General features: G+C 41.7%; 1 protein-coding gene across 2 annotated transcripts in view; it reads right to left on the reverse strand.

Moving 5' to 3' along the window:
- Positions 1 to 25,051, reverse strand: part of TBXAS1 (thromboxane A synthase 1) — a 243,142-nt gene extending 218,091 nt beyond the window's left edge. Inside the window, exons 1-3 of one of the 2 annotated variants that reach the window (XM_054086768.1) lie at positions 24,927 to 25,051; positions 15,353 to 15,431; positions 12,222 to 12,420 (exon numbers count right to left, since the gene is read on the reverse strand). In XM_054086768.1, the coding sequence (XP_053942743.1) occupies positions 12,222 to 12,319 (98 nt within the window). In that variant the 5' untranslated portion in view covers positions 12,320 to 12,420; positions 15,353 to 15,431; positions 24,927 to 25,051. The remainder of the gene's footprint in view (positions 1 to 12,221; positions 12,421 to 15,352; positions 15,432 to 24,926) is intronic. The other variant, XM_054086793.1, reaches the window with a different exon arrangement.
- Positions 25,052 to 25,678: the final 627 nt, after the last annotated feature.

The raw sequence follows: 25,678 nt of genomic DNA on the forward strand, positions 1-25,678 counted from the left end.
AACAGAGTTGCTTTGGGCACTGAGTGCAATCTATTCAAGGAACAGACCTGATATGTTTGGCTGCTTTTTCAGAAACCGTTTGTTCCAAGTCACTTGCTATGTATTTATATATAAATACGAATGTATACATATGGGTGTACATACATGTACACTTACAGGGTATTTACATAAAAGCTCTTGGGAGCTCTTTGGATGAGAAACCACACTAGTTTCCTTCAGTTCTAAACCATGCTTTATCAAGACAACCAGAAGTGTTGCCAAATTTTACTGCCCTCCCGCCCCTCCCCCCGGCTAGCTCCAAGGTCTTACACATCTCAGAGGCTACAGACCATTTACGGCAAAAAGATAGTCCATGAACCTAGCAATGCTCAAACTTTTATCACCTTTCCCTGCCCCTGCAGGGATAGATACAACTCCCCCAGGCCCCAGTAAGGAACATCTGGCTTAGCCACCCTCCTCCTATACAGAAGCACATCTCAGGAAGGGGAGAGGAGCAGAAAGATGCTGCTGAGATCGAGAAACCTGCAGCTGCACCTCTGCCAAGGGCTGACCTGCGAATATTCCCAAGCACGTGAGACCTCTCCATACATTTATCTACCACCTCCTCATCCCGCACTCTCCACTCTTTCCCATAAAATCATAGAATAGGTTGAAAGGGACCTTAAAGACCTAGTTCCAATCTCCCTGACATGGGCAGGGGCATCCCACTAAATCAGGCTGCCCAAGGCCCCATCCAACCTGGCCTTGAACACCTCCAGGGATGGGGCAGCCACAACTTTCCTTGGCAACCTGTTCCAATGTCTCACCACTCTCATGGTGAAAAGATTCTTCCTAATGTCCGGTTTAAATCCTCCCCTCTCCAATTTATACCCGTTCCCCCTGATCCTATCACCACAAGCCCTTATGAATAGCCCCTCCCCAGCTTTCCTGTAGCCCCTTCAGGTACTGGAAGGTCGCTGTAAGATCTCCTCTGAGCCTTCTCTTCTCCAGGCTGAACAGCCCCAACTATCTCAGCCTGTCCTCGTAGGGAAGGTGCTCCAGCCCTCTGATCATCTTTGTAGCCCTCCTCTGGACCCATTCCAACAGCTCCATATCCTTCTTATGTTGAGGATTCCAGAACTGGACACAGTATTCCAGATGAGGTCTCACAAGAGAGGAACAGAAGGGTAGAATCATCTCCCTCTCCCTGCTGGCCACGCTTCTTTTGATGCAGCCCAGGACACAGTTGGCCTTCTGGGCTGTGAGTGCACACTGCCGGCTCATGTCGAGCTTCTCATCAACCAGCACCCCCAAGTCCTTCTCTGCAGGGCTGCTCTCAATCACATCATCTCCCATTGTGTAGTGAAAACAGGGATTGCCCCGACCCAGGTACAGGACCTTACACTTCGCCTTGTTGAACCTCAGGAGGTTCTCACAGGCCCACTTCTCCAGTCTGTCCAGGTCCCTCTGGATGACATCCTGTCCTTCCAGCGTGGCTGCTACACCACTCAGCTTGGTGTCATCTGCAAACATGCTGAGGGTGCACTCAAGATCTCCTTCCATGGTACTGGCTGAGTCTCACCCTCCACCCCTTGCAGCTTTCAGCCATTCCCTGAGCCTCTGAACTGTTCACCACAGCCAAACAAAAGCAGGAAAGCAAGAGATGCCATCAAACAAAGGCTTACAAAAGGCTAGAGGGGTCATTTCTCATTGCCTTCCATCAGGCTTGTTCTTGTAACAAGCTTGTGCCCAGCCACAAAGCCACAGCAGAACCAGAGAGAAACACCTCACCAACACACACATACTCCTCACCAACCAACACACACAAGCACACACAGGGCAGCAAACTCCAACCAAACATTCTGACTGTACCCTCCTGCCTCCATGTTTATGATGCGCTCAAACTCAGATAATTTCTGCCCCTCATCCTCAATAGTCCAATCCCATTCAGAGGGAAGAGGTAGCAGCTGTGATGGCAGAGTTCCTCCACCATATCCTCCAGCACTGCTAATGTATATACTATTAATAAACCAAATGTCTCAACTCTATTAGTAATCTTATTATTACAGCAGTGTAAAAGAAAAATGTGAGGTTTTTTATGATGGGGCTGCCACTGTCTGGAGGAAACCTGTGTTTCGCACACACAGAAAGGTGTACACATATTTCATATGGTGCATTGCAAGCTGCACAGAATAGAAAGCAGCTGGAGGAAAATGGCTATAGAGAAATGGTTCTCCTGGGCATCATCTGTTGATTTGTTTTGTTTATAGAAGGAATGAGATTTTTATCTCTGCTGAAAATATAAAATGCTTCCATAGTACTGAGCTCACTGCTTGGCTGTGCTCTCACTCAGGAACATAAATAAAAAGGAGGGGGAGAAGGGAGAAAAGGCTTTACTGCACAGAATCCCTAGCAATGTCAAAAACTAAATAAAAAATGTCCATCAATTATACAGTCAAAGCTTGCAAGAGGAACTGAGTCATCAGCTATCATGGAAATGAGGGCCTCGTTACTACGCTTGTTAATAGCTTGCTTCTACTAAAGCTGAGGAGGCAGGTTAGGGGACAAACTACTGAAATCCCAAATCTCAGATCCCAGCCTGAGTCCCAGCAGGAACATCTTTACACTGTAAATACATCAGTCCTTATGAGATGCACGGCCTGTGTTAAGAATCCGTTAAGGATTCTTAACAGTCCTTCAACCATCTTGTGCCCACAGTTGATATTTCAGTCTCCCTCTGCAACCTTGCTCTGGGAGATTCCTCACTCCTCTGTGCCTGACACCCAAAATCTGATGGTCTTTTTTTTTTTCAACAACAGGGCTCCGTGCCCTAGGAGAACACCAGAGAGCTGGTTTTCCACTCAAGTATATAGCACTGTCATTTATATGAAGCAAAAGTCATATATCAGCAAAGAAAATAAAATTGTGAAACCATTAACTACTTAACTACTGCTAATAATTTTGACTTTTCAGAGTTTAAAAACATAACTGCTGAGGATGGTGTTCAAACTGAAAAATTACCTTAAGTCTAAAACTTCCTGGTAGACAAACAAAGTTTAAAATACAATTCTTCTGAGATCTGAAAGGCTCAAGGTTTGTTGCCATAGATAGGAATTATTTATCATAAACCGAAGGGTCTTTTATCATTGCACCACCTATTCTTAGCTCTTAAGAGGAGATGAAAGACAGCAAGCTAGATACATATCTAGAAGTGAAGGCTGCTGAAGATCACTCCAGAACAGCCCTACTTCATTAGCTACAGCATAGACCTAAGTCTTTCTGGAACCATTGGGAGGTGTTTGCTCTTCTTAAAGCTGTGTTGTCTCTCACTAGCCCAGAGCTCTGACCCAACTGGCTACTGAGGAAATATTGGTCAATCCAGAGTCCCATACTAGATACAATACATCATAACTTTCAGAGACATGAAACAATCCAGAATATTAGTGCTTTACTAATGAAAAAATGTTCATTACATAAACATACAGCTTCTTGGGTTTTGTACCATGAAGCGTATACTGAGGAGAGAATGCTGCAGTTCAACCCATGATGAGTATTTCAGAAAACTGAGGTTTATTGAAGTCTCCAGAGGGCACACAGAGTACAATGACATTTTAAGAGTTGGAAGAAGGCCCTTGTGTTCTTGACCACCATAACCCCCTGTCCCTCCCGCTAGCATGCAACACATTGAAGATCCTTTAGCTGCTCCCTCCTCTCCCAAGATGGCTATATTTCACATCTTTCCCACATTTCAAACCACGTGCCTCAATGACCTCTTCATCTTGTTATAGCTCTATTGAGAGGGTGTTTACATAAAAGCTCTTTGGAGCTTTTTGGATGGGAAACCACAAACATGCATGCACAGATTACATCAGATTTATTGCTACTGAATAAGTTAAAAGAATACTTAAGGGTTACGGGTTCAAAACTCTGCCAGCAGTTCTCATCCAAGAACTTTCATACAGCAGGAGTGTATGATCATACAGTAACCAATTACCCATCTCCTCTAAAGTCCTCTGCCTTTTCATTCTTCCCATACCCCCAAATCCTAAGAGGTATCACAAGGTTTCTACTAGCTGAAAGAAGCTATTCTTTCACTTTGTCAATACAAGCTTAGAGCCACTGCCCCATGCTGTACTCTAAACATACATCTCAGTTCAGCTTCTTTCCTCCAGCCTCAACTTTCCCAAATATACTTGACCTCAATCTGTAACAACCCACTTCAAATTCACATGGAGCCATATACTTCTGTTTCCACTCATTCTTCCCAGTCCTTCTCCAGCCATTGCTGGGCATCCAGCCTCTCTTCCTATCCAAGAAACAAACCAATATAACAGATTTTTCCCTTGTTTATTTCTTCCTTAATAAACTCCCACAGCAACCCACTTGTTCTGCAGAACCATCAGAGAAGGGACTGGCCAGAGAAGAAACTAACCAGAGGAATGGATGTGGGCAATCTACCACATGCTAGATGATCCCTGCATTAAATCTCTTGTATCCTCATGGACCTGCAGTCATTCCAGCCACAGAAAATACATGTAAAATAAACAAAAGGAAGTTAAAAGAAATTGTCACCAGGGCAAGCAATGGCACATAAAGCAACAGAATGAAGAGACAAACATTGAACATCATTTTCTCAAGCTCCTCCACTATTCCTGTGAAAGTGAAATAAATGCATTTCCAAACCCAAGCCAGAAAATAATTTGGCTGTTTCTCAGCAGTTAACACACACTCAGCTCATGCAACAGTAAACTTTGCTTTCAATGGGGAAAAAAATCCAAAAACTAATCTAGGGAGATAACAGATAGAAAAATCCATCTAAAGGTTTCGGGTATGTCAAGGAGAACTGATAAAAGACAATCTCTCAATAAAACGTCAATATTTTATTTTAAAATAGTTTACAGACAGCTCTGCTCCATTAAATACTATATAAAACTTCCCTACAGAAAAACAAGGCATGGCAATCAAAGGCATTAATTACTGGCGAGCCAGAAATCAAGACAAAATGCACCAAATGTTGTTATTGACCAAGCCTGATCTAAAGACAAAAAGGAGTGAAGAAAAATATAAGCAACTTTCTTTTAATGATGAGAGCAGTGTTGCAGAAGGCAAGAGAAGGAGGAAACACAGATTTACTTTTCAGCACTTTGAGGAAGTTTCGCCTGTCAAAATGGCCCATTGATTTAACTTTCAATTTAAGGAGTACAGCCAGGCAGGCAGGACACTTGGTCTTCTATCTGAAAGATGCTGAGTGACAAGCCCACATCCTTTGGAGCACATGAGGATGCAAAACTAGTCACCTCAGTGCAAGGCAGTCACAAGAACTGCCAATATGCTCCCCTGGAGTTCAGGGAGAGCCAAGTTCATGGCACTGCCTGGAGGAATTACAAGCAGTCCTGAGAGGCCACTCTGAGCCTGGCAATTAAATGCACAGACACAGAAAGAGACAGCCCCTGGACAATAGGATAGAGTGCCCCACCGCTCACACAGCAGAGCCTTCTCTTTAAGGAAGTTGTCTGCATTGTGTTCTTTCATCATCTAATTACAATTCCATTTAGTGCACCAAGAGCAGTGCGCTAAGTTCCTCAGGTTCCTAATACGGTCAGTAGATGGAGGCAGGAGCTCCTACAAATTAATTCAGATCACCCAAAATTAACTTGCAAGGTGCCTGAATATCCCCAAGATAAACAAAGCAACCTTCCCCAAGGCAAACAGCTGTTCACAAGTTAAAACTCAAGTGCTAATCCAGAGAGCCAAATAAGGCTCCAGAGAAGACTCCCAGGCAGAAGCTGGGAGTATCTCCTGCCTATGCAACCCAGTCCAGACCTGACCCAGTGCACTCCAAGCCCTGCAGGAAGGAACAGCAGAAATGGGATTGCTCAAGGGCTGTGTCCAGTTCCTGGTGGCCTGATGGCATTTGTGAGCATTAGCCAACTTTGCAGCATGTTCCAGTGGACACTAGACCTGGAGATGATGCCAGAAGATATGTAAATATACTTGTTTAATGAAAGGAAGCTAATGTAATCCTGTAGGTCTACCTTAACATATGATTAACATTATAATCTCCACGCACTAAAAATAAATCAGTTTTAAGGGATTTTAAGTGGAGAGTCATGAAAAAGTTCAGGGAAAAATGAATACTACCAGGAATTAATAGGCTGGAGATTTACTCCTTTACACAGAGGTGTTAGGGTAAAATATACCTTCACAAAACAAAACCAACACAACAGGAAATACTTGGGGGTCCTCATATAAACATGGCTGACCATGTAATCTCGAAATTTAAAACCAAATCAAAACAAAACTTGAACATAAGAGGCCCCTGAGTTTTGCAGTGAAGTGCAAGCAAGTAAAATGAAGCTGTAGAGCACTAAAGGCTGAGCTATGTTTATCAGTGTAACCAAGGATGTCCTCTGAGGACATCCCAGAGAATTTAACTCTGAAGTTGCAAAAGCAATGATGCAACATTCTTCTACTCTCACCCCAAAGATGAAGAGAACTTTGTTTACCTAAAAGCAGCATAATCAGGGCACTGAGTGAACTTCATTATGGGTGATCAAATCTACCTTGTTTTCAGAGAAACAAAGTATTGAGTCATTTCTGCTGTGGCACTTTTCCAAATTATAATTCAGTAGTTCACTCTGCCCCTTCTTAGGCTCACCTAGAGATGCTTGATTTAGCTCAAAGAGGAGACCATATATTGCACAGCTGTGGGCTCAAATTATCTTTGACACGTTAGTGGAAATTCCAGATTTGTCTGATGTAAAACTGCATGACAAAGACAATTCAGAATCTGTTAGTTTCTTCTGTCATCAACAGCAGTTTGTTGATGTTTCCTGTTGAGTCAGATCCTTCTAGCTTTCATGAGCCATTTGAATCAAGGGGAGGGAAGCAGAATGACTTCCAGTGACTTAATGACCATTTCAGGGAAAAAAAAAACAGTCGGGGTTAACAGAATATAAAAAACACAACATCCCTGCCATCTGAACCTATAAACTTGATGTGGAGGTTCACTGCAAACTGAGAAGCTACAATGTTGAAATAGGAGAAGATTCATTAAGGACCTTGATATGAGAGCCCAGCTGTGAGGTCAGCCACTGCTGTGGGAGGAATGTACAAAACCAAGGAGCATTCAGCAGGCCAGAGCACCAACCCCTAAGCACTCACCATCTGCAAAGCTGTGTTTTCTGCCAGCCGGGGAAACAAGTATGCTTCAACATCCAAGAATTGGAACACCTCTCTGAACCTCTCATCTTTATGGATGCATGTTGATGCTCCGTATCCAGGCTTATTTCTAGCCATAGTGGTCCTTGCAGCCCAGTGTCTTTGATGGCAGCAGTGGCAGCTGAAAAAGTTTGGGCCTATCCACCGATAGTTGGTGCTTCTTTCAGAAAGGATCCAAGATTTGTACTGCTTGATACTGGATCTGTCTAGAAGCATTATCTGTATGTGCCAGGATGAATAACCTGCTCACTCTATATCTGCACTTGAACCATAAGTCTACAACTCTACCAATCAAACACCTTTCGTAAATACTGATCTTTTGAGGAGCAAAATTTGTGCAAGACGTAGTTTTAGGTGGCATCTAGTTGGGGGAAAAAAAAAAAAAACCACAACAAACCACCCACCTGAGACCTATTTGATCTCGGGTTTGCCTAACTCAAGCCCAAATAGCAAGGTTCTGCAAAACCAGAACAAACTTTTGTTTGGAGACAGATTATGTCTAAACTTTCTCTTTCAGAGCTCTTTCCAAGATCACAAATGTAAGGTAATGCCAAGTAAGCAATAGTATTGAAGTCACCTGTATCAAAATACTACCTCTCCTAAGATTAACTTCTGATGTGGTCTAGTATGGGTATGGTACCAATGGATGAACTGTAACACATGTTGTCCCCAATGTCTATCACCTCTTGCATCTAAATTTATGTAAATATCTAGACTTAAGGCCAGAGGAAATATTAAGTTTAGTTTACATTCTTTTTCATCAGAGACTGCAAATGCTTTGGGTAAGGATTGACTTGTTATGTGATGGATGGACAGTATCTACCTCCAGTGGAACCCAAATCTCTCACTCTCTCTCTACTTTTCTGTAATACAAGTGATCATTAATATTACTTCAATGTAAAAATGGCATCTTTCTGAATGATTTAGCTTTTCAGAAACAGCCAAGAACACCCTTAGCATATATTTTGCTGTGTTTGAAAGCATGCAATTAGACATGTATCTTACAAACATAAACAAACACCTCCCATCCAACCTCCATGTTTCTAAAAAAACCCAGGTTTGTTTAGACAAGAAGTTGATAATCCAGTTTGAACACAGGTATCTGAATGCTGTGACAGCTTCTTCATAATGCTAAGCTTATGGTACATTAAACTTTAAAGCAAGATAAACTCCTGCTTTCATTTTATCAAACATCTTCCCAGGCAGCAAAAAGAAAGACACAAAGCAATGTTTGCAGCTACAACCAAGTATGGGATACCCAACTCAGCTTATGTTTGAAATGAAAACGAACAATATGTTGCACAGCTACGCTACTGTGTTTTTCAGCAGAGAATATCACTGGTATTTGTAAATGTTAAACTCATTCCTCCCTTAAGTGTTTGTTTTCATCTCATGCCTGAAAAAACCCTGAGATTCACAGAGATTAAGCAAATAGAGACAGCAGTCCATGGAAATGAGAAAGAAAGTGCTCTTAAAACTATTCTGATAATCAGTTTGGCTAGTAGAAATCACAGGGGGTGGGAGAGACATGGGCAAGAGATTTCCTAAGAATGTTCACTGGTATTACTGAACTTTGTGTTTAGCCTTTCCGTGGCTGGTAAAGCAGTAATTTCATTGTCTATCACAATGGTAATGAGGTGGCAAGAGCCATCAAAGAATCCATGCTATGAGGTCTATCAGAAGAGACTTCAACCTACTGAGAGCAAGTAGTAAGGATAGGGAGGGTAGCAGACAAGTCCTTCAGGAACAAAGGACAGCAAGCAGGCTTGAACTGCCTGATAAATAATAGATTACCAAAAAAAGCAACTTCAGGTTGGTTCTTCCCAAAATTTCAAATCTGAAGAGACTAGGTACCCAAAAGCTTCTCTGTTCTTTCTACTCCCAACATTTTATCGACTATCTTAAAAAGCCCCTCCTTATAGCTGACTTACGGTCATGTGCAAGATAAACATTGAGAAATTATAGCTGCTGAATTTTCCACTGGTTCAAAATTGACACAATACAGTACGAGCATCACCTTCATATTACATTGATGACAAAACCTGAGAAACCAAAGATGTGCTATTAGAGGATTCGTTATAAAGAGTTATTGATGATCTTCATGGTGCCATAAATAATAGTCTAAAGAATTTATTAAATCATTCAAGGTTCCTCCACCTTTATCTTCTCTATAAGTTTATTTTTATGCAGCTACAGCCTTTCCTCCCTTTCCCAATCAACCCTTGCTTCTTTCCCTGTTTCATATGACCTCACCTTACCCAAAAATGTGAAGAGATTGGTCTTATCGCAACTTAGCAAGATACCACCTGCCAGCTGAACTGTGATAAATCACAGCTGGCCTTGCGATACACATGCTAAAAGCAACTGGGGCTGAGCTAATGAGCAGCAGCTCAAGGCTGTCATTTAAACCACTGAGTACCCCCAACACAAAAATCATGCTAAGGAAATAGATTAATAACATGACAGTTACCATCACCATGTTGCTAGTCTAGTGTGCATTAGATATATTGACTGTCTTCTCTACCTGCAATTGCCTTCTGTTTAGCCTGAAAGCTTTTTACAGCCAACAAGGTGGACAAACAGGTTATTCTTTGTACTCACACAACGGTTGACACAACACGATCCCAATCAATCATAAGCTTCTACCGTAACAAAATTTACAACAGCAAATATTCGTTCCTCCTTTCACCCATTACTGCCCTTCTGAAAAGATAAATACTGGCAGAAAAAGCTACAAAAAGAATTCAGAAGTTATTAAAAAAATGAGAATAAAGCAGAGAATGAAAACATCAAAGGAACTTGAAGAATTATTACTTTATTATTATTCCTGCCATACATAACACTTTTTCTGACTCCTAGAAGAACCAGACAACTGGGTATGCAGCATGTTTGTAATAACAACATTTTCTAGCATTAGGGACCTGCATTTCTATTAGCAACCCTTTATGTATTCTTTAAATAATTCCTTGAACCCAAGGTTTCAGCCATGAATGAAGGAAGCTGTGAGCATGCATTTCTTTTTACTCATTTGTATTAAACAGACGTGCAGTATAAAAAAACTTTGTAAAAAATAGACTCTCAAGTGAATAGGTTGACAGGTTTGAACAACAACTACCACACTTGCATATGTGCTTCAAGCTATTAACCTTACAGGTTCAGTCACTGCGTTTCACTGAAATAAATGGATTTGAATAGCCCAGCCAGCAGGCAAGCCTACCAATAGCCCACAGATGTTGCCCAGCACATTTCATTGCAAATTTAAGAAACACCAGCTTCTCTTTGGAAGAGTGACCTATAGGCACCTGTATTTATTAAGCTACTTAAAAATAACCTGTATCTGTAAATCAACAAGATTGGTCCTAATAGCCATTGGCAGTTAAGAGCATAAAACACTTTCCCTATAAAACACGAGTTGCCTTTACTTGATGCCTTCACAGAACTCACTTTCAGCCAGGAAAGGAGAAACAGGGAATGGTGTATCTCTACTATAAGGGAGTTTCCCAGCTTACTCCCAAGCTGGACTTTTTGAAACTTAAATGGTAGGCACTTAATACACCATCTAACTTTCCACAGCCAGGAGCCTCATTTAACCTTGACTTCTGTCTACAATTACAGCTAGGTTTGTTTATAGTAAGACTGAATTCTGCACTAAACTGCCACGTTCACCGCAAGGGAAGGAACAGCCTTCCTCAAATTGAACCAGAAAATGGGGCTCTGGAGGAGCATGCACCGGAACATACATTTACATGGAGCAGTGCTGTGTCTTCAGAGACCTACACACATCTTGACACATACTACATGGAAGCATCAGGCTCCTTCAGCTTTCTCACAGGTGGCCAGATCTCACCGGCCAATCTGCTGCACTTCTGAACTGTGGCTGCATTTCTGAACTGTGTATGTACCTCTGCCCTCCCACTCATCCCCTTAAGCTTATGGGGATCCATAGGTCAGCAGCTAAACAGGATGTTTCTACTGAAAGACCTAGTGCTGCCATTCTTTTTCCCAATAAAATTCAAAGGAAGTAGGACTTGGACATTTGTGGCAATTTGGGCAGATCTCATTAAGAAAGTAGGCTCAGCCACATACTTGATATGGCAACGCACATCAAATATGGGCTTGACTGAGAAAGTCTTTTTCAGTCTCTCTAGACCCTCATTTGACACACAAGGAAGTTGAACAAAGCTCAACAGGGTCAAAGAATGAAGCAATATGTGCAGAAATGATACATCATTTGCACTATTACAATAATTGTGCTAAACTCATGATGCCATCGGCATTCTTTTCTAGATTAGATTCGGGGTTTCATCAGAGGTTCTTTTTCTACCACTGTCCCCAAAACTTTTTCTTGAATACACAGAAAAAAACATTGATTGACTGGGAAGCAGGATTTGAAGAGGTATTCAAGTAAAAACAGTTAGAAAAGCACTCACAGTTCAGCCTATTTAATTCCTGAAATAAATTATCAGGACAGAATGTTGTTGCTTTTTTTATTTCTGCACAGCTCACTGCAATGCCTACTGTGCTTACCATTAGGGCTGCTGTTATTCTAATTTGTATCCACTACTCAGCATGGAAAGAACAAGAGAGGAAATTCAAGCAGTAGTTTAAGTGTCTGTACACTTAAGCCAAGAAACCTGGCAAGGGATGAGTGTGCAGCATAGTACAGAGAAGAGGTCCAACAAGGATCTGCAACAAGTACTTGGTTTCCTTCTGACCAGCACCAAGGTTCCTTGCCACCTACATAAATTAATAAGAAGTTAACAATAAGAAATTCTTAATTTTGAAGGTAATTTTTGTAAGCAGTTCATTGGTAAAGCATTTACGAGAAAATATTGCAAGGAGAGAATTCACTAAAAAGCATTATGAGTTTTCAACCTCTGCAGTCAAACCAACTCCTCTTTCGTGTCCCTTCTAGACAGTTCTCTTCCCATTTCACCTTAAGACTAAAAGACTATAGATGTTGGAGGAGCTTCAGCAGGCTTTATGTCTGAGATGCAGCCCATATCATCGTTATCACTTACCAATATAGCAGGACCAGGAAGAGGGCCAGCAAAGCCAGGGTGACCGTTGTACTATTCATTTCTGCAGAGACAAATGCCAGGAGATCTACAGGCTCCATTTTCCTCCACTGCAGTTCCAGCCTTGAGTGGTGTAAGTGTGTGTGCAAGAGAAAATGTGCTCAAGAGCTGATAAAGCCTTCCACAGCTATATGAATGACATCTGCAACGAAACAGGAACCAAGAAAGCAAAACCACACCAAATCAAGTAAAAACTGCAAACCTTTCCTGTTCTCATCGACTGCATACTGTGAGAGAGAACTTCAAGGCTCCCTCAATGGTAGGATGTAGCAATTTCTCCACTCCCACTGTTGTTGACTGTCATGCCAGTAAATATTTACATACCCACCACTTGAGACATCAGTGCTGTTGAATAGGTTTTTAGACATCAAGTATGGGAAACTGGGGAAAAAGTAGGGAAGAAAAGAGGGAGAGAGAGTCTGACCATAGTACAAATCACAGAAGAAGACTACAAAGGCCCTTCAGGGGTGCCCTGGCATACAAACAGTGGCATTCTCTGAAGTAACAAAAATAGAGCATTTTTGTAATGTAAAACTTCATTAGCACTTAATCTCCAAACTGGTTATACCCTAAAAGAATGGAACAAAGTAAACTTTAAATTATAACTAAAGAGATGATTTAGGGGAAAACTCTTCTAATGTGACTACTAGAACACATATATAGAAAGAAAAACTAATGAGCAGAAAAACCCAACTGTAGTAGTAGGGTCTGCACGTAAGCATCTGTCACACTGGTTAGTCCACAAAGACAGGACTGTTTGGCTGTGTCATCTCAGGTTCATAAGTACTACAGCAAATTTTCCTGGCTTAGTGCAGTGCTCCCCTTAGAAGTATCATTAACCAGCGTCTCTGGAGATACTTTGGCTACCCTTGCATTGTATTTCTAGTACAAGGGCCAGCATCTACTAACTCAACTCTACTTTATGGCACAGTCAAGCTGTCGCACTCACTTGAACAACCTGCACATGAACAGTCAAGCTTTGACTGCAGTTCAGGAAATGTTTTTTTGTAATATATGAACTCCTCAGCCTTCTTCCATATCTTCCTGCCTGCAAACCTCAATCCTGTTTCAAGCATCTGATCCACTCCAATTAGAAATGTCAACCGGAAAGCAAACCTTGAAGCACTTCTATGAGATAAGGCCACCAATCTGTTACACACAGTTACCAAATGGTATTATAAAAAAAAAAATTCTTCAGGATTACAACAGCAGCAGCAGCAGCAGCTTGCAAGTAAACACTGTTGCCCATGAAAAAAATCCCCAAACAGTCCGTTTGTTGCTAATGAAACTAGAAACATCCACATAGGTACTGCAGCCTTCCCACCCATTCCAAACAACCTGTTTGAAAAATAAGGAAATCAAGGCTACACAAAAAAAATAAATTCAAGATTTGTGAATTATATGGTAACCTTGAGAAACAGAAATGCTGTGACATCTGATTCCCATAACGCACCAGACGAAGAGTGGTTTCTCCTCATACAATCCCAAGATAATAGCTTAGATTTAATGTGCAAGGCTTCTCCAATATCACTGTATTACATTTCCAGCTCTTATCAGAGAAGTTAATAATATAGATATCAAAAAGGTAAAGTCTCTAACACAATGGAGTTTAATTTTAAGAAGATTTGGCTCTACTCTAACTGAATCACTGCTATTTTGGTTCTCCATGCTTCACAACTGCATTAATTCCCTTCCAGCCTCAGATCCCTGCAAAATAAGTAAAAGGTGTTAACCAGCTCATCAGCTCCACAGAACAGCACTGTGGTTCACAGAAAACCTTGCTTATTGTATTAACAATGCTGCTGCTATTCTGGGTCAATAACAGCTCTGCTGGTTTGCTGCTGCTGCCAAGTTCTCCAAGAACAAATGCAACAAGATTCAAGATCAGTAACGCAAGGAATTGGCACAAGCCAACCCCAACGAGCAACTGACCCTGTGGGACTCTGAGAAAAACATAAAAATAAAATATCCAATATTGAAAAAACTAAACCACTAAGCACAAGTGAGAGGTTTAGAAGTAACTTTCCAATTTCACTGTGCTTAAATTTACTAGGCTTTTTCATTAAAGGTCATATTTTTCTGCTCATAGAGGACTGATGCCCTCCTATTAAAGTCAACAGCAAAATTCTTGTCAGCAAATACAGAGTCAAGTACCAACTTCACTTATTTTTTAAGAAGCACTGGAACCTTTTCCCAGTCACACTGGGAGGTAGGTGGGATGAATAGTTCTTAAACACATGCATTATGAAAGAAAATCGGCTCTCACATCAGCATCCAATTTGGAAGAGAACACATAATCAAGCTCCCAATAACAACAACCATCCTTTTCTGTTGTTGATATTGGGATTTTCTCTTCATTTTGTTTTTTAAGCCTCAGCACCTGTTTCTTGCTGAAGGGTTTTAACTTGGCACCTCCAACCATTAGGAAGGGTGGCATGCAGCATTGCCTCTAAAACCCACCTGGAGCACTCCTCACCACTGACCACACACAGTTATCATCCCAGAGTTAAGAATCTCAGTTCCATGAAGAATTACAAAAACCCACATGCCTCTTTGTGGGGCAGGGGGAAAGGAGTCAGGGATGCAGACAGCAATGACAACAGGCTATTTATTACTCCTGTACCTTTCTTTACAGTTCCTTCACGTGAGAAACACCATCTTAATTAACTAGTTAATGGCACAGATATTTTTCACCAACCTCCCTCCCAGTTCTTTTAGTGGAGCCATTCCAGTCAGGCTGATTATGATAATGGTATCAAAGAACTTCAGAGACAAATACAAAGTCCTAACTAAAAATACATAATACAAATACAAAGTTCCTCTGCATGCTGGAGGAAGCCAGAGGCAAGCAGAAGTCGAAGAGAGCCTTTTGCTGTCAGAATGCTATGAGTCAGCAGCACTGTCTGCATTTGCCTTCACACGGATTCGCTCAAGATGGCATCTACCAAGGTTCACACCTCCTTGACACGATGCCACCCAAGCTCTTCTCTTCCATAGTAAGTAAAACCCACTGATCACCACCTTGTTCAACACAAACTTCAACAAAAAAAACCCCATGTTCAACACATACTTACACTCAAGACACCCATTTCATCCCTCCTTCCTCAGCACTGCCATAACTGCAACCTCGGAGATCCCCAGCAAATGGTAGACCTACAAGACAGAAGCAGCTCAATCCCAAACAGCCAGAGCTTCACAGCAGTAAATATTAAAAAAAGGGAAGTGTGTTATAGAATTGAAAGTGTGACAAGTGAAGTGTTCTTCTACTGAAAAATACTCAGCACTCAGAAAATCCAGGTTTTCCAGGAAGCTTTCATGCCTTAAAGACCTGTCTGCTATGATTCCAGGAATATTTTTTATAAAATATTTTTTTATATTTATATTTTTATATTTATATTTATATCTTTATAAAACTCTTCCAAAACAATGCATTTCAAATTCAAAATGAATACAAGTGGAGCAGTAAGCCTCAGCAATACTTGACATACACAAGTATCATTCAAACATGAAATATAGAGCTTATTAAAAAGCAGGATTTTAGACCTTCTCAGTAGACCTAAATCATGTTAAGAATTTTGACCTGTCTTCAAAGTATATCCAATGGAAAATGTAGTCTCCTGTATTTCAGAGGCTAATGATCAACCAGCTAGACTAACCACAAACTCGTGCTAATGAACAAATTCAACTTCTCTCATGCTATTTTACCTCATATGTTTTAGGTCTATAAAAATCTAATTAAGGCTGAACCACACCAACTTTATGATAGATGAAAGTAGTCTAGAAAGGTGTTAAGTTTAAATTTTATAGTTCTTCTCCATAGAAATTTGTAGCATAGTCTTCAGATCAAAGTAATTCTGTTACACAGACAGCTTAGCTACAAAATACTGCAAATGAAATACCACTGAACAGCTTAAAAACTGCATGAGATTAATCAGAGACTAGTTTATGTATAAGGTTTAACAAAGCCCATGTACAAAACTGTGTAAGTATTTATATTAATTTATCTCAAAGACAAAAACCTTTCCAAACCCAAAATAAATTCTTAACATCTTTAAAGTAGACCATTCAAAAAGATCAAAGGCGCATTTCACAGAGATATTTTTTATATTTAAAACAACCTTAATAGCCAAAGTACTAGGAATATTAATTTATCAGAATAGAGGGCTTTACAGTGGCCATCTATGACTTCATTATTACTATCCCTACACAAGGATTGACCAAGCAGATTAATCAGGTAATTCTGTACTCCTGCATGATAAACTACGACAAACTACTCAACAGACAGACCATCAATGCATCAAAGTCCACTTAGGAGAATCGTGTTCTGTATTCAAAATGGACAGAAGCACTGAAAGGACACAATGGGCTTGTGGAATATTCTTGAACCACCTTGAATAAAATCACTCCAATGAACTGGATCTCAAAAGGCAAACACGGTAACTGTGAAACGACTCTGAGGAAGCTGCTTTCATGGCACTTCCCACTGAGAAACAGAAAGACATACTATTATACTTAAATTGTTTCCCCAAGACAGAACCTGGTTATATTAACCTAAATGCTTGTTAGAAAACAGCAATCCAGCTTAAAATTCTAGGAAAACTAAAATATTATGCAAACTTGTAGTTCACTAACAAATGTAATCGTAGCTGACTAAAAGTTATGGTACTTCAAACTCAGTCAATATCACAGGGACTAAAATACTCATTATGCTAACTAAATGTAGCGCCTCTGTACCAAGTTCCCTCTAAAGCAACAAGCTGTGAGATATCCTAGTTATTTCAAAGAACTCCTCTTAGAAATAACACAGATTTTGTGGTCAAAAGGAGTGACAGTTTCTTCCTCTTGCTGTGAGAGCTTGGAATTAATTTCTAAAATAAAGTTACCTTTGCTAATAGCAACATTAGGATCTTGAAGCCACAGTGAAATTCCAGAGAAAGCAGAAATTAATTTAACATCTGCTGCCCATGGCCAAGGCATTTTTAAGCAAATTGACTTTATTAAATAATTGGTAACTTGTTTATATTTCTATAGCTTGGTTTAGAAACATTGATTGATTCAAGCAATCCTATGATTTCATTGTCCTATAAACTTGACTGGAGATAAGTAAGGATTTATGTTCATGGATCAATAGCTCCACATTGACAGCAAAGTCCAAAGAACCCTGCCTAGACTAGTCTTGTAGTTGCAGAGAGCTGAATAAATGCTTGCCTTTGTAACAATATCATGGTAAGACCCAGTAAGTTATAATTCCTTCTATGAAGTTCAGTTTTTAAACACCATGAAAAATATCTAAGCTTCTTTGTTTGACTGAAAGGCTACTCTAGATAGCAAACTCAAGGCTTAAATTCTCCAAGCTGTGTTTCAGTGCTGGACCACAGGTTAAAAGAACCATGAAAAACTTAACAGAAGCATCTTATTCTATAATGTAATTAACTAAACCGTGCTTATCAACTTCTCTTTCATCCCTTAACCCATGGGATTAACACCAAAACACATAAAGCCCAGATCTTCTCTGCACTTCACAAACAGGAAGATGGTTCTCCCCAATTAATGGAAATATTTTGAGAGCTCAGTGTGCTGTCTCTAGCTACTACATTCCCCACCTTACCTCTCCAGTTTGCAGTTTAATAATTTTATTGTGGAATCCTTTCAATGCAATACAAGGAGATTTCTTTAGAGAAAGATTACACACAGCCTCCTTAGAAACAGGACAGCCACCTCGGAGGCAATTAACCACAGCAATCAGCGTTGCACAGAGCAGTGAAATGGTTCCTGGGTTGTCAGCTGGAGAAATACTGGCCAATGCATCCTTTGAGATGCCCTAACAGAAGTAAGGGTGATAAGAACAAGTAGACAGGTCAAAGCGGAGAATAGCAGCCAGGAGGCAGGGCTGAGTATCCCGTCACAGCAACCTGCATTCTGCTTGTGAAGAGGACAAGCCTAAAGCTGGATGAACATGCTGTCACTACCTCTTTCAAAAGCACTTGACTACTGATAGAGCCTGCACATGCGTGCTGGAGATGAGCTCCCACAACCAGGAGGAGGGACAGGATGGGTGAGAGCTAAGGCAAACTCTCACATAGACCAGCCCTCACCAAACAGCTCATGAAGCCAAATGCAGAAGGCAGGTAACAGGGTCCGTCGGCACAGCGAGGAGTGAGCTAGGACCATGGGCCACCTGGGTCAAGTCAGCAAGCGAAGACCCAGACCCAACCTTCAATGGGGTTCCTGGACCCATGAGCAAAGTGCGTTGGTGGATGATCTCAGGTGAGGCCAATTAGGACAATTAAGAACTATTGGTGCCCTCAGAGACCTGACAGGCTCAGTACTAAGGCCCGGAACAGGTAAAAAGGTAACAACAGACACAAGGGAACAGGGTTTTTGGAAAAGTAAATTCACTAATACAATGCATTTGTCAATAACCTGTCAAAACTCAAAATCACAAAAGGGGGAAGGCACCAGTAGTCACAAAAACATTGAACCTCTGATGATGTAAAGAAGTGTCCTTCACCTGAGGCCCACCAGTGGGTTTTTTTCAAATTGCATATGCTTCCAGAAGAAGCTCCACAGATGTGAGCAGAGAATGTTCCCATGGTTTGTGGCCCTCAGGCTGACCAAGAATGGTAGAACAATGTCCTGTCTGGGAACTGTGAGTACTATCAGCTCTGCCTTTATGATTTATCTCTAACTGTTTAAAAGCAAAAAGAAAGGGGGAAAGAATGCCAATGGATTAGACAATACAAACATGCCAAAAACAGGGCAGGCATGACAAGTCATGCCCTACCACCATGCATGTGGTCTAGTCTTAGCACCAAAGAGGTAGTCAGTTGGCACAACGGAAAAAGAAAGTTCAAAATCAAACAGTCAGACTAATGCTATTGCCACGGTAATGATTTTCATACTTCAAGAAGCCCAGAAGCTATTAGTGTACATCCACATATAGAAAGGCGATAATGACTGCAGAGACATAATCTGGCAGTTCAAAGTAATCACTGAGGGCCAACTCCAGTTCTTCAGCAATTCTTTAGCGGCACTCACAGAGTGTCTTTCTTTAGGCAGCAAAAACATCCTGGGACAAGCCGTTCTGGAAAACACCACGTGCAGGGTTTGGTGATGCAGCTCCAACTCCTATAGTCAGGCTGGGGCAGGATGGTGCCCTGTTGCTTCTCCTGCCTTTGTAAATGTTCCTCAGGGTAAATATTTCAAAATGCCAGTAACTGCAGTGTAAACAAACGTTTTCAGATGGCAGTAAGAACACAAAAGGCATGGTGCACTGGAGCACACAGCTGTGGCTGGAAGATATATAACACCTTCACACTATGGGCCAAATGCAAGGGCAATATAAAATACATTGAAAAATCTTATCTTCACTCATGTCCCTATCCAGGGGATATTTACTGCCTAAATTTATGCATCACATGATGAATAATGCTTGGTAGATCATGCCCAATATTCCCAAAGGCCGCCTTACGCATATGAAAGGGAGCACAGATAACTAACATGCAAATTACAGCCCCTTACATGCTGCAGAAAAGCACATGTAACATATGGATGGCTTTACTCTACTTCAGCCTTTTGTGCTCCCCCATTCATCAACTTTTTTTCTGCAGTCCTTTCTGCTGACCTCTTGTACACTAATTCACCAAATCAGAAATCCCTTCAGCTTTCTCATTTTCAGCTGATATGTTGTAACATGGGCACGCATAACTGGTGAGGGGCAGAAGAAAGAAAAAGTGAAAAATCAAACTTACACAAACACAAAACCAGCATTTCCAGATCTCAGGTTCTTACTGCAAGTCTTGGCTTACCTCAGATTTTTGCTAAAGCACTAGTTCTTCATTTGTGTAATTGTGACAAATACAGGTTTTACTGGGTCAAGCCCTCAAAGCAAGGAAAAAATGCTCCAAAGCTGTGAAACTCAAAGGATCAGGGCTAAAATAGTAATTGAACTGTTTTAATTGCTCAGTTTAAAAAAAAAGTGCACGATTTTCCTGCAGTCTCATGACTTTTGGAGTAAATTTGTGATTTCTGAATGCTTGAGGTTAGCAATACTTGCAAAGGGGCGTGAGCCCAACAAGCTGACCTGTTAATCATGGGAAGCAAGGTTAAGTGGTAGACTAAATAACATGACATATGAGTCAAAAGAGCAAGAAGAACTTAGTTTCAACAAGATTTCAACCCTGCTGATGCCCATGTTAACTTACCGTCTCAGAGTGAAGCGTAAACAAGATCTGAGCCTTAGGTTCACAGTTAGCTCAGCCTCCTACCTCCTTCCCACCTTCTGCTGCCTCTACCGAGTGGCAGATAAGCACAACCTTAGGCTGTGGCTAGGATAATGCATAAAGGAAATAGGTATACTTCTCAGTTTAACTAAAAAAAAAAATAAAATCCATAGAATAAAACTTTTAGCCATCATACTTTATCTTTTCACTGACTGCTGATCAGAGCTAAGGTTTGTGAAAACCCATGGCCCTGTGACAATCTGAGAGGACAGCTTTGTACTCTCCACAGAGCCTAACAAAGTCTTCAAGTTCCAAGAGTCTTGGGGGAGGGGGCTTAACAATTGTTAGAAGTTTGTTTCTACTCTGAATATGCTGCTGCTTTCTTTACCTTCAGCTAATTAAGTCCAACAAGTTCAAGTGGGCAATTGCAATGATAAATCAGCTCTAGTATGAGCATAGTCAGCAGCCCTGGCAACTGTCCGCTTTCTACTTCAGCTCTTCCTCTCACCATGCATTTTCAGGCATTCATTTTAAGTTCACACACCACTACTTGAAGACACTTCCCTCTCATCAACTTTCATGGTTAACACTCAAAAAGCAACTGAACTGGCATGGTGAGATCTCCAGCCCAGCCCAGCCATCAACAAAAATTTGAATTAGGTGCAACGTAGCTCAGAGAGCCAGACCGGCCAGCCAGGTACCCCAATGTGTGTGGGACTGTCTCCTTCAGTGCCCCTGCTTTGACTGTGGTAGTTCGGGCTAACTAGATAAGCCAGCAACTACCCAGCTGTGTGGCAAAAGAGCTAAGAATACTTCAGACAGCCCAGGGACAGTAGCATGTTATGATGAATTGTAATTCATTCACCCTATACTCATAAGCATAGTGACACATGAATACAAGATTCCAGATGGAGTAAACTGACTGGAAATGGAGAAGAGCCTGAGGTTTCAGATGGGACCTGTATTTATGCAAGATCAGAAGCGAAGGGCAGAAACAACAGAGAGACCACACAGGACCAAAGCCTCATCATACAATCAATAAAATATACTTTCTTCCAGCCACCCTGTACCCTGGTTTCCTTTGGTCAAGTCTGTAATGCAGTCAGGCATTGGAAGAGAGAAGCAGGTGCCTGAGAGGCGTCTCTGTAGGCACATACAGGTGTGGAAAGGAATGGCATTTTCGTAAGGCTACTGCAGGTAGATGCACTCTGTCCCTGGGTGATGCTCTCAGCTCTGTAGATGGAGAGCACCAACTCCAAGGGTAAAATATTGGTTTTCTCTTAGTATATGTAACTCCAATTAACCTTATTCGAGCATTGTGGGTACACTGAGAAGATTGCGCTCCTTAATGTGCAGTTACAGCTGTATTGTAAATGCAACATTACACACTTTCTATTATGGTTCAAGACCGCTAAGCTCTTCAAGACTGTTATAAACCTCAGAAAACAAGGGTTTATAATGGAAACACTGAAACACAACTCTAAAAGCCCTGGCAGGGAGGAAATATGGCTATAAATTCAGCTTCTGTTTTCCAGCATATACATTGACAAGGTATGAATAATATGTATTTCTACACTTAGAACAGACAGATGTACACATTGCTCATGGTAACCTTTGCTGTAAAAGTGCAGGATGGAAACAGCTCAAAGTGGAAAGAGCAACCTTTTGTCTTGTCTTTTATAGAGTTACTGAAATTGCAATAATGACATAAAAACAGCAATTGAAATTTAGTAGCCTGTGCACCAGGGCTGGATTCTGAATGCATTTTTTTTTAAAGGGTGGGTTATGTTTCTACGGTCAGCAAGAAGAAGACACGACCCCGTCAAACCCTTTCATCCTTCTTTCTTCTAAAAATACAAGTGACTATTTGGATACTGTTCAAATGACATCGCAAATCAATTTACTATCCATTGCAAAAATGGATATTCTATGTATATTCTCTTCTATATATAATCTCGTGCCGCTTCTTAACACTACCAAGGAGCAAAATTTGGACTAGCAATTACTGGACTTGCTAATGTAAAAATACCCCAAACTGTTTGGCAAGAGAAAAACATGCAGGCGACTGTACTATCACTGGGGCTGTGGCATTCGGGAAGTTCTTCAGATATTAATAGCAATGGCAGAGGTGGGTCAATATAATTCCATTAGCCACATCATGCTCACTTCTGATATGTATGAAGAAAGGAAAACAAAACTGACACAGTTGCTTTTTGGGAGGTATATGGATGTTGGATAAACAGGAAATTCCATGCCTGTTTTAGACATTGCAGCCTGACTGACAGATGGGGAAAGGTGAAGTAGGGAAGTCCATGCATTTTTCTGGCACAGCCCTAACATCCAGGAGGGAACAGGAAAGGGCACCCATCACTGCTGCTGCCCGCACAGGCTCAGTGCAACAGGAGATCCCACTACCACCATCCTTGTCTTCAGGCACCTGATGGACCCTGGGGTCTTGGTGGCATCCCTGACTGTGCTGCTGCTCTGGAGATGGAGCTGCCAGTGCTGCAGTGGCTCTCATTGCCTGGGTTAAACTCTCGTATGTGGTGTCAGCATGCAGGGAAATATGCAGAAGTCAGAGATACTTCTTGCATATATGGTCCATGTTTTTTATGTTAGTTCTGCTCACATTTTGGTAAGTTTCTGGAATGTGTAGAGAATGTTGTCAGTTTTAGTGCCACTACTCCGTAAATTATCTTCTATTACCTACATATTAGCTGTGTCTCTAATACTGTAAACAGAGAGAACATCAGATATGCCAGAAGTCCACGAGGTGTATGAAAAGCCTCACATGAAAAGCAGCCCGTGACACCTCCCCACTACAGCAGCTGGAGGGTTTTTTTAAAGTAGTGGATTAGTTCACAGAAAGTTTAGCAACACCTCTAACATTAGCCATAACATCCTCATTTTAGCTGCATATTCCCTCTTCGTGGGTAACCATTCTAGGGCACTGTGTGTAACATTTCTGCATTTTTTCATTCATGAAGGACACCTTCTCGCTAGCTTTCTACTTTCCATACAACAGCAGCCCTGATGCTCACAGTGCACAAACCCAGTACACCCAAGGGCTGTACCTCTGTGTTGACCCAGAGGCAGCAAGTCTCTCAGTAGGATGGGAATTGCCACGTTGTCCAGACCTGTTCAGTATTTGGCAAGCTTCTGCCAAGATTTAACAGCAAAGCTACTCTATTACCATTAAAAGGGCAATGCAATTCCCAGCAGAACTGAGAACTGCCTTTCGCAGCTTCTCTTAGGTGATATCTTTACTAAGACTAACTCCTGTCTTTGTTTCCATTTTATTGCATTTAAATATGGTCCTGCACCAGTAGCCTTAGTGGAACGCTTCTGTTCTGGTCCCACAGTCTTCGATGTGCCCACTGCTTTCTGTCCCACCCCAGAAGAAATGGCTGCGAACCAGTAACACTGGCTCCAAGTAGTGCAGACAGCAAATCTCCCATCTTCATAGTTAGTAAATTATTTGGAGGAAAGGACCAGCGGGCTGCAATGGCATCATTTAGTCCAATCCCTATGTGCTGGCTATTGCCATGTCATGTATGTTCAGCCTTGCAAGGCCCGCAGAGCTGCCTCATGCACAGTATTTCCCAAAACTCCCTGGCAAATTTATACTCGGTGTAAGGACGAACAGCAAGACTGGGATAGTTTGCCAGGCACTTACTTCTCAGAGGATCACAGGCAACATGCTCAGGAGTGTTTTACCTGTCCCACCAAATACACAAAGCTGTTTCTCCTCTCTGTGCTCTCCTGACCACTACTCTGTTTTATCAAGCAGCAGCATGAAACTGAAGTGCTTCCAAGGATTTTTACTGTAGTGATCTGCACAGCCTGAGACTTGCAGTCGCCTCTAGTTCAGCAAACAGCAGAAACACTGTTACAAGGAAATGTAAGGAGGCAAAGACTATTGCACACATTTCCGCAAAATTTGTATTTGGCTATTTCCCTCTACTAAAACCTAAAAAGTCAACTTCAAAGGAAAAAGAAAAAAAATTAAAAAGCAAGCTTGAATTCGTCAAGAAGCTGATATTATAAGACCCTTATTGACTACAGAAAGATTTCCAGTCCCTACGGGGAGTGCGATTCCCTCCCTCGCCTTCTTCTAAGATTGAATGATTATTTATTTCCCCCCACCTTTACGTAGAGGAGCCAACAGCAACACTTCTAACTGCAGCTACAAGGGGGAATGACATCCCCAAAGAGCCGGTCCCACGTGCTAACACTGCAGATGTTTCTGCGAGCCAACTCAGATCCAGATGAGTTGCCCAGGGGACAACAGGGCAAAACCTCCCAGCCAAGAGCATAGGGTGAGGAGGACCGGGGCGAAGGGCGGGGGGGATGGGGGGTGGGGGGGCACAGAGTTTACAGCCTCCCTCCTCCACCAACTCCACGGCAAATACTAAGAGATCCTTACCTTGAAATTCCTCCCATGCCTCTCCCAACAGTTCCTGGTCGTGCTGCCAGAAGGCAGCTGCACTGCAACACCCTGAGGGGAGCGGCGGGGAGCGGAGTCATCCCTGCCTCCCACAAAACAGACAGGTGCCTGGAAAGCTGCCCTCGGCTAGCAGTGAGGCAGTGGCCGCTGGACTACAACTCCCAGAACGCCCCGCGCCTCACCGCTAATCTACCCTGCAGCTATCCCTCGCAATGCATTCTGGGGGCTGTAGTTCTTCCGAGGCAGCACGCATTCTTCCCCCGCCTCTCCCTCTGGGAACGGAGGCTTTGCATGGCTGCAAAGGACACAAGCACACTAAACCTATTGTTTAAAAAAACCCAGCAACCCAAATCCTATGGATATATGTATGTATGTATATATATGTATGTATATATGTATGTATGTAAGTATAGAAGTATGTATATATGTATGTATGTATGCATAGATGTATGTATATATATGTATATGTATATGTGTATATACGTATAAAAAGATAAAAACTCAGAAAATATTTTTTTGTTCTCAGCTTCCAGTACTCTTTCTGATCCTGGTAGGGGGTTGGCTTGCTAGGAAGGGAGGGGGTAAAAGCGGGAAAAAAAAGTATTCCCAGATAGCTTTGCAAAATCAGATGGGGAAAACCTAAATGTTCCCATACGTTAATTAGTTAATGACTGGCCTCCAGCCTATGAACGTGCCCATACTTAACTGTATCCTCCACTGAAGTGAATGCA

Source organism: Cuculus canorus, chromosome 1 (assembly GCF_017976375.1).
Source record: "Cuculus canorus isolate bCucCan1 chromosome 1, bCucCan1.pri, whole genome shotgun sequence".
NCBI lineage: Eukaryota > Metazoa > Chordata > Aves > Cuculiformes > Cuculidae > Cuculus > Cuculus canorus.